Below are 10,139 nucleotides of genomic sequence, written 5' to 3'. Positions count from 1 at the left end.
GAGGGAGGGTGCGGTGGGTCGTCGGCGGCGGTGGAGCTAGCGGGGGAGGGTGCGGTGGATCGTCGTCGGCGGTGGAGCTAGCGGGGGAGGGTGCGGGAGTGGGGGGGGGATCGAGATCGAGATGAAGGGGGATAGCGATCGGGATTTAAAAATATTCATCAAATTTGAAAAAATATTCATGAACTCGAAAAGTGCCCATGAAATTTAAAAAAGTAAAAAAAAATATATACTAATGGCGCACCGGGTAGTAGTGCGCCATTACTAGTTTAAACTAGTAATGGCGCAATGTGAAACGATGCGCCATTAGTAGTTTTGCAAAAAAAAAATTACAGTAATGGCGCACTGTCTGCTTAGTGCGCCATTACTACTTAGAACAAGTAATGGCGCACTTCGACCTGATGCGTCATTAGTATGTATGGAAAAATGGAAAAAATAATAATTTAATACTAGTGGCGCACCCTGTTTCTGGTGCGCCATTAGTGTCTTCCACACTAATGGCGCATCACCAACCGGTGCGTCATTAGTATATAGTAGTGGTGCACTGGTTTCATGGTGCGTCATTAGTATCAATCCTATCTATAGCCCTTTTCCTAGTAGTGGAACATGTGTTGCTTCTTTCCTGGTCACCTGAACACATGTCGTCTCACTTTCCTGGTCTTCGTTGGTCCGTGCCAACTGGTACTGAAGGACCACAGTATGCCAATCGTAGCTTCAGTCAGCCTTGATCATATCTGATGTATGCCTCCCATCTGGTTTCGCAATCTAAGGCCATCTGGATAATTTGACAGGCCTATCTTTAGCTTCTATTCACATTACCCGAGTGAGGTGTCACTTGGATCGGATTTCGACTGAAGCTTCACTCAGACCGTGATTCAATCATATTACCAGGGGCAGAGCCAACTCATTAACATTTTGCTCAAGTGAACCCAATGAAATTTGGCATGTCCCTCGTAGATTTACACTATAATTACCGATTGATTCACTCCGACCATTCAACCAATGATTACCAATTGGGCCATGGTGGATCCAAACTTTACTAACTGGTGCATGGTAGCTTTTTCTCTTGTCGCTAGTTTCCATACCTTTGGTGTTTCTCAAGCTTGTTCCTCCCGGGTCCTTATAATACCAGAAATACCCTTATTAGAAAGAGCACTTTTGAAAATGAGAGTAAACACATACCCCCTTTTTAGAAATACCACTACCGAAGCCGTGTGGATCATACCGACAAAGTCGAGTGCCCAACCTCGAAAATGTCACGGTTTTATGATAGGATTGAGCATAATAGCCGGAGCCAACTGATTATCTCCAAAATTCAGGCAGGCTTCACATCCTTTGAAGTACCTGAAACAGTTGGTCATCATCGTCGACCAATAATAGCTGGTTTGTCGTAGCATCCACTTCATCTTGTAAGCCGACTAATGAGTTCCGCACAAACCATCATGTACCTCTTCCATAGCAACTCGGGCTTGATCCTCATTCAAGCGCTTAAGAGAACACCATCTACTATTCGGTGATACATGTCGTCATTTCTTAATGTATACTTGGAAGTCATGTTTAAACAACCCTGTATGACCTGGCAAACCCATACAACCTCACAACTAACTACCTTAGCTAATTTGTGGGTCAGGTTTCCCGCAACTTACTTGTTCAAGACAGAGCCCGTATTGACACACGGTTACACCTGGAAGCTACTTAACTTGGAACACATACAATCCCTTTGATACCTATTCCCTCTGTTCCAAAATAGATGACTCAAATTTGTACTAACTTTATACAAAGTTGAGTAATCTATTTTAGAACGGAGGGAGTAGGTGGCAGTCCCCATCAACTTTACACTTGATGACCAATCAATGCCAATTTCATAAATGTTTAATTAATTAAGTTGTCAACCATATACTTTGTAACCTTTCATCTAGTGTGATTCCAACCCCTTTATAATATAGTAGCTAAGCATCTCTACATGATCGTTACAAGGAACAGGGTAAAGAACCCATGGCTTTGCTACTAGGTATCTTGTCTACAACATACAATAAATATTTGCTTAGTTATGCATTCCTATTTGTAAAGTTCTACATGCAAGAAAATAATACGTGATATGATCAAAGGTTCCACTCTCCTTGTATTGACAATGTTCTTCAATTTCCGCTCTTCTCTATCCAAACAATCTATCATATATAGAGAGTTCACATAAACAACCATACAGTACAAATTAAATAGACAACAAAACTATGTGAAGTGTATGGTATAAGTCTAGATGGTGTTGTGAGATTAAGTGCATTGTGACAACACATAAAGAGTTAGAAAACAACATAGGTTGTTACTTAGAACGCAGTGACATAAGGGTCCACATGCATATTGTGTCAATTAAATAAGTACATCACATAAAGGTATGTGATGCAAGGTTACATTGCTAGATTCAATTGACAAATGGAATCATAAAACTAGATTCATTGTTTATGAGCTAAGATCAGGAAGTTCATATTTTAGTCTAATAGTTCAAACTTGAATGACCTTTAAATAGATTTGAATTAAACACTTGAATTAATGTACGCAAATATTCATGTTTAAATTCAATTGGGTGTGTCACTTGTGCCTTAAGGTTAATGAACTTCACATTTAATTTGAATGGTAATTCAAACTTGAATGACCTTACTTGACTAGAAAAGGGTTTGGTCAATTTTAAATTCATGTTTAAATCAATGTACAGAAGGATTCATATTTGAATTTCAAATGAGCTTCATTTATGCTTCAAACTTAGTTTGAATTCAAATTTGAAATAATTCAAACTTGGCAAAATATTTGGTCAAAACATAGTTCAAACTTTTGAAATTCATTTGAATCAATTAACAACATGATTCAATTCGTTTGGATGTCATTTGAATTCAATGCTCAAAATGGAGCCTGAATTTGAATTAAAATCATACGACAATCATGAATGGGTGTACTATTGCTTGGGAGTGTGAGGCATGGATTGAGTTTTTCCAGTTAAAAGGACCGATGTGTATTGAACATAAAGTTGGATTTACAGTCTCTTTGTTCATTTATGTTCAATATGTAACTAGGGCTTTGAAAGAAGATCAATCTTGAATGTAGTTTGTTAATTTTCAAAATCAAAATTTTAAACATATGGTGGAACTCTATGAAACATAGTGATACACTCTAGAACACAAGAAAACCTAGTAAACCCTAATAATCACAAATATTTAGTGAAAACATAGTATTAAGTTTTATTATGTTCCACAAAAACAAAGATATTGTTTCACTGTGCTTCATCGTGATCGACAACATATCATAATGTTTCATTGTGTCTCAACATGCTTAAAACATAATTAATACTACAAATTTTTAGTAAAAACTCATTCTCATCAAGCTTTCCTATGTTTTTCGCGTACTACAATGCATCACTATGTTTGATATAGTTCCATCATGTTTTTGAACTCAAATTTTAAAACTTATCATAATATATTCAAAATTGATATTGTTCCAGTGTCCTAATTGCAAGGAACATAGCAAACATATCATAAATTGGATTTGTGGTTCAAAAGTTAATAAGATTCAAAATTTAAAATCATACGAAAATCATGAATGGGTGTACTATTGCTTGGGAGTGTGAGGCATGGATTTAGGTTTTCCAGTTAAAAGGACCGATGTGTATTGAACATAAAGTTGGATTTACGGTCTCTTTGTTCATTTATGTTCAATGTAACTAGAGCTTTGAAAGAAGATCAATCTTGAATATAGTTTGTTAATTTTCAAGATCGAATTTTGAAACATATGGTGGAACTCTATGAAACATAGTGATACACTCTAGAACGCGTGAAAACCTAGTAAAACCTGATAAGCACAAATGTTTATTTAAAACATAATATTAAGTTTTATTATGTTCCACAAAAACAAAGATATTGTTTCACTGTGCTTCATCGTGATCGACAACATATCATAATGTTTCATTACGTCTCAACATGCTTCAAACATAATACTACAAATTTTTAGTAAAAACTCATTCTCATCAAGCTTTCCTATGTTTTTTCGCGTACTACAATGCATCACTATGTTTGATATGGTTCCATCATGTTTTCGAACTCAAATTTTAAAACTTATCATAATATATTCGAAAGTGATATTATTTCAGTGTCCTAATTGCAAGGAACATAACAAACATATCATAAATTGGATTTGTGGTTCAGAGTTAATAAGATTCAAAATTTAAAATCATACGAAAATCATGAATGGGTGTACTATTGCTTGGGAGTGAGAGGATGGATGAGAGAGGTTGCAGGAATCCCGGTCACTGCATGACAAAAAGGTAACGTCAAGATGTCACATAGTGTGCTAATAAACAATAAGATTCACAAGAATACAAGCATATAGATATGATCGTGAAGTAAATGGATGGCTGAGCCATGCATGAGATATCGCGTGCACAATAGAATTGCTTTTCTCCCCTTTATTACCTCACTTTCATAATGTTCTCTGGAGTATGCCTTTTAGACATCCGGGCCAAATCAGTTCTCTGGACACTGCGAATCCCTCGCCCTATATAAAATGGAGGTCGCCACTCCGGAACTTGCTCAAGCTGACTTCGTGGATCAAACCGTACGTGAAAATTTGTTCATGCTGATCAATCTGGTTAAAATTCAACTAGCGTAGATCAAGCAGGCTAGGTTCCCTCATCCACCATCATCTCCACAACCTCTCCACACGAACGAGATCAAGCAGAAGCTAGCTGAGAGCAATGGAGCACCAGATGTTCAACGACCCGTTCACGAGCAGCATGTCGTCACTGGAGGCGGAAATCTTCTCCGGTGGCCACCACCACCCAGCGCCGTCCCCGCAGTGGCCGGGCCTAGACCACGACATCCCAGCGGCACCGGCTGCCAACAACGCCACCTCATCCGGCGGCCCGGGTTCCCACCGGAAGATGAGCCACAGCGCGTACGAGCGCGACAGCCGCAAGCAGCTCAACGAGCATTATTCCAACCTTCGCTCCCTCCTCCCTGACGATGATCATCACACTGTAATTAGATCTCTTAACTAAACCTAACTTGTTCATCTTCTCTGCGCTACGCCTACGCTACGCACATGTGCGAGATTCTGTACTGAACATCTGATTGATTTTGCTTTCGCTGGCGTGTCAGAGGAAGCTGAACAATCCGACCATTGTGTCGCGGGTGATCAAGTACATCCCGGAGCTGCAGAAGGAGGTAGACGGCCTGGAGAAGAAGAAGGAACAGCTGACGCGTGCCAGCTGCAGGCCGGGAGATGACACGGCTCCGATCGTCTCCGCCACCTGCCTCAACGACAGGGAAATCATGGTCCAGGTCAGCCTGCTGAACACCATGGCTGGCGCTCTGCCCATGTCCAAATGCATCAACGTGCTGGAGAATCAAGGCCTCTGCCTCGTCAGCTCGTCCGCTTCCGCTTTTCAGAACAGGACCTTCTATAGCCTTCATCTTCAGGTACACACATGGATCTGACTTATATTCCTGTTGGTGTCGTGTCATAGATGCTTATGATTTGATCTTAACCATTGACGTTCCAGTATTATATAGTACTCCCTCCGTCCCAAAATAGGTGATTCAACTTTGTACTAACGTACTAAAGTTAGTACAAAGTTGAGTCACTAACGTGCTAAAGTTAGTACGAAGTTGAGTTACTTCTTTTGGGACGGAGGGAGTAATATACTTGATGAACTAAACTCAATAAAGCACTTTTTTTCTGAGACGTTGATTGAGGTGGATTTAGCTAAAGGGTATATACGAATTTGTGGACATTTTTTCAGCCCCTACTCTGGGTTATCCACCATATAACTCATGCAATATTTATTCACCCTATCAAGGTAAATGACTTATCAATATTGTCAAATGAAAGTTAATTAGTTTATTGTGCATTTAAATGAATTTGGTTCGATCCCCGCACCCCACACGACCCTCAATAAAAAAGGGTAGCATATAGTACAATAAAAAGGTGAATGGTGCACTTTGCTTACCTTGAACGATCCCCGCACCCCACACGACCCTCAATAAAAAAGGGTAGCATAGTACAATAAAAATGTGAATGGTGCACTTTGCTTACCTTGAACGATAACACGTAATTAAGGTTCTGATGCAAGGCATCTGTATAATGTACTATAAGTGTCAAGCAGATCACGACAAGTTTCTGCTACTGCAAAATGTTTCTCGGTTATAGTATTGGGGTTGGAGGATAAATAAGGTTACATGTGCCCTCTAGCCATATGTAGCATGTATTTCATGAAACCCTCGTCATTCTAGTTTTTCGGGTTCCATCTTCCGGGTTTTGGAGGGTTCTGACATCAATGTGTCAACACTCATTGGTGATCAATTTTCCTGCAACACTGTCAAAAATTATCATACATACTAAGTAACACAATAGTTCTATGGATGTGTCAAAAAATTCTAATGTTGACTAGATGTGTGCAACTGTGTCTTATGATCCAACTTTCATTCGTCGGAATGGAAACTTTACACAAAAATACTTACAATTCTATCATCTTTGCTGAAACAGAGAACCCAACGAACAATGAGCAAAGAGTGCTCAGCATTTTGTGACGAACTGGAGAACGCCGTGAAGCAAAAGGCGGGACTACATCCACATTACTAGTAGAAGACAGCATAATAATGGTGGATGCGATCATATTTAAGTACCATGAATCAAAATACATGCCATACCTATATACTCCCTCCGTCTCAAAATAAGTGTCTCAACTTTCTACTAACTTATTTTGGGATGGAGAGAGTCACAAATAATCAAGGATCAATAGTAGGACCGATGCATGCATGATAGTATAAAACAGTGTGTTCCATATAACTACTATTGTATATACATTCCGGCCCTACATTTTCCTCTTGATGTACCCTAGCTTGTATGCATATGCAAGTTGAGTATAATTAGTATGCGTGATAGGACGGAGAAAATAAATTTGGAGCTGGCCGCAAAGCAGTGGCGTGCATTCTGATAAGAAACACGCCATGTCCATGTAATTCATACAAATAAATAAATATATTATGGTACTACCATGTCGCGTAATGTTCATATATGGTCTAGAGTAATAAGGATGATTAATTTGCCTCAACACATCGTGTTTCTACATATATAAACTATTGAGACTCCAAGCATGCAGAAATAATCAATCACTTGTTTTCAGCGAGGACCATTCACCATACGGCCCGTCAGTGACTCTTCTTGTTTCGGACAACGACTTGTATTTTAACCTTTTGAAAAATTGAGAGGAGTCAACCACTACGTTGGTTTTTCAGGTCATTAATTCGTAAAGAGAAACATGCAAATCCTTATTTAATGCGTCATCCAACAAAATTAGCAGCATGAAAAATAAAAAATAATTATCACAGGGAATGAGATTGAGAAGATCATTCTATGCATGGTGACTTATATATTTTGATTACTAATTTTTCATTAGATGCCGTATACACCTGGACGGAGGAAGTACTGGTAATTAAATTTGACAATCAATTTTTGATGTGTTATATCATTTTGTGTCGTCATGGTGTGCTCATCTTGTGGTGTGCGTGTGCTCATGCGTTGGTGCATGTCTCCAAAATATATTCGTATCGCTTGTCTTAGATATATGCCAGCTTTTGTTCAGAAACATTAGATGCCAGTTGTGGTATCCTGATGTATTCCTACTTTGGCATTTTTGGAGGGAAACGACTGCCGTGGTGGTGCATGGTCCAGCTCATTGGAATCAAAGGCCAGTGGACTGCAAATGAGGTGGGCCGGGTGAGAAGGCAACCATGTATACGGCCTATCGTTGAACTGAGTTTTTCGCAGATGATTTAGTAGTCCATATGTAGCAAAAGATCTTTAAAAAAATTCAGACCTTCCTTTTCTTGTACTCCCTCAGTCCCAAAGTAAATGTCAGACAAATGAATAAAAATGGATATGTCTAGATACATCTATTTCTCCGACAAGTATTTTCAAAAAGAGGGAGTAATAAATAAGAAAATAAGACGTTGCAGACTGCTGAACCGCATCATATATATAAATTACCTCATATAAAAAATGCATCATATAACTCCTTGGGGGGGAGGGGGCTTGAACCTCTATAGTCGTAAGTCATGCTTTTGCAGCTTCACTTATGCTTTTTAGACATCAAAGTACTCTTTATGGCAAGGCGGTCATCATATTATCTTTTACAAGAGTATCAACAATCTCTACGGATGGAACTTTCATCCACCCCGCAAACACCTTACTTGTAGCTAGTTTGGCTAAATCATGGGTACCACAATTAGTCTCTCTAGAAGCATGCTCAAAAATAATATGCGGGAAATCACAGGCAAGGTGATATATATCATCAAAAATTACCAGCGATACATTGAAAGAGCGACATCCATTCTACATTCTCTCTATCACCCGGATGTTGTCGGAGTGAACCTCTATGCGGTTACACCTGATTGTATTTTCCAAATTGAGACCAAACCATAAGGTTAGTGCATCGGCCATAAGCTCATCTCCGCACCAATCAATTTCCCTGTTTCCTGCCGTGACGAATCTGCCATTCGAGTCTCTGGTGAAAGCGCCATATGAGCCATTAAGTAAGTGTGGGTCGAAACTCCCATCCTTGTTTAGCTTCACATAGTTGCTCATTGGTCTTTCCCATCCATGTCGCTTGATCGTCGTCTTTGCATCACTTGTCATAGTATGGTTAGCAACCAAAGCTCTGATTGCCATTGCTATGAACTTGGGTTCCTGGAACTTTTCATTATGCACTGACTTTCTCCTCTCCCACCATAAATACCAGGAACCAATAGCAATTGATTCCGTTGATTTTCCCAAACCGAGGACCACACATTCTTTACCTGGTTGTAGCAACAAATATTCTAGCACATATTCTCTCACACGATCCACATTGCATGCTTTATCAATAACAAAGTCCAAACCCAGTAACTATCATACCTCTTTAGATTTTGCAGAAGTGAATAACAGGTGCTCGGTATCCTCGGCTCCTATACCGCATGTAGGGCATTGCCTACTGACTTCTATATATATGTTCGTTAGCCAAAGTCACCGGACATGGTAGCGATCCTAACAAAGTTCGCCAGAGGAATATTTTAACCTTGGCAGGACAGCTTAAGCTCCAGATCGTCTCCCATATTAGTGAATTCCGTTAGGGTCCGACTGTATTTTCTCCCGATATTTGAAGTCCATATTGGTTGTGCCACTCCACAAAGTATGCCGATCTCATTGAGAATATCCTGTTTTTTGCACAAGTTCCATGCTACAAAGTCTGACATTTCAAATTCAGGTAACAGAATCGCAAGGATCCGCACCACATCAACTTCCCAGAATGTTTGAGAAACCAACTCTTCATCCCAACGACCCATAACAGGGTCAATGAAATTACTTACTTTTGATAGTAAATTGCCTCCACGAGACGTAATCACTTTTCTGGTAGATGAGTTAGGGATCCATTCATCATCCCAAACATTGATCTGACTACCATCACCGATCCTCCATATATGACCTATTTTTAGTGTCTGCACCCCTGACATAGTACTTTGCCATGTGAACGAGGATCTCTTTTTCAGAGTTGCATTCAAAATATCACAATCTGGATAATATTTGGCTTTGAAAACACGGGCACAAAGGGAATATGGATTATCAATTAATCTCCAAGCCTGTTTCCCAAGCAGGGCTACATTGAAACAATGAATATCTCGAAATCCCATTGTACCTTCTTTCTTTGGCGCACACAATTTCTACCATGCAAACCAGTGCATTCTCCTCTAATTGTCACCGTCACCCCACCAAAAATGTGACATCGCGTATGTAATTCTTTACATATTTTTTTTGGAATTTTGAAAACTGACATTGCATAATATGGTATAGCATGTACAATTGATTCGAATATCACTTCCTTTCCTCATGTTGAAAGTTGCCTTTCCTTTCATCCCATAATTCTTTTCATAACTCGATCCACCAAAAACTGGAAACAATCTGTCCTATCTAAAACCGATAGTGGATGGTAAGCCTAGATAAGAATCCGATAGTGCCTAGGTAATTATATTAAAACTACTCAAATTTGTTCCTTCGTCTCAGCTCTAGTATTAGGGCCAAAAACACACTGGACTTTTCCATACTAACCTTCTGTCCCGAAGCGG

General features: G+C 39.5%; 1 protein-coding gene across 1 annotated transcript in view; it reads left to right on the top strand.

Annotated features, from left to right (window-relative positions):
- LOC119270515 (protein IRON-RELATED TRANSCRIPTION FACTOR 2-like) overlaps positions 1 to 7,031 on the top strand; it is a 21,706-nt gene extending 14,675 nt beyond the window's left edge. Inside the window, exons 3-4 of the mRNA XM_037552518.1 lie at positions 5,139 to 5,459; positions 6,526 to 7,031. Coding sequence (XP_037408415.1) covers positions 5,139 to 5,459; positions 6,526 to 6,621 — 417 coding nt within the window. The 3' untranslated portion in view covers positions 6,622 to 7,031. The remainder of the gene's footprint in view (positions 1 to 5,138; positions 5,460 to 6,525) is intronic.
- Positions 7,032 to 10,139: the final 3,108 nt, after the last annotated feature.

This window comes from Triticum dicoccoides, chromosome 3A, assembly GCF_002162155.2.
Source record: "Triticum dicoccoides isolate Atlit2015 ecotype Zavitan chromosome 3A, WEW_v2.0, whole genome shotgun sequence".
Taxonomy (NCBI): Eukaryota; Viridiplantae; Streptophyta; class Magnoliopsida; order Poales; family Poaceae; genus Triticum; species Triticum dicoccoides.
Note: the sequence above shows the minus strand (reverse complement) of the source record. Positions and strands in the feature narration are given on the sequence as shown.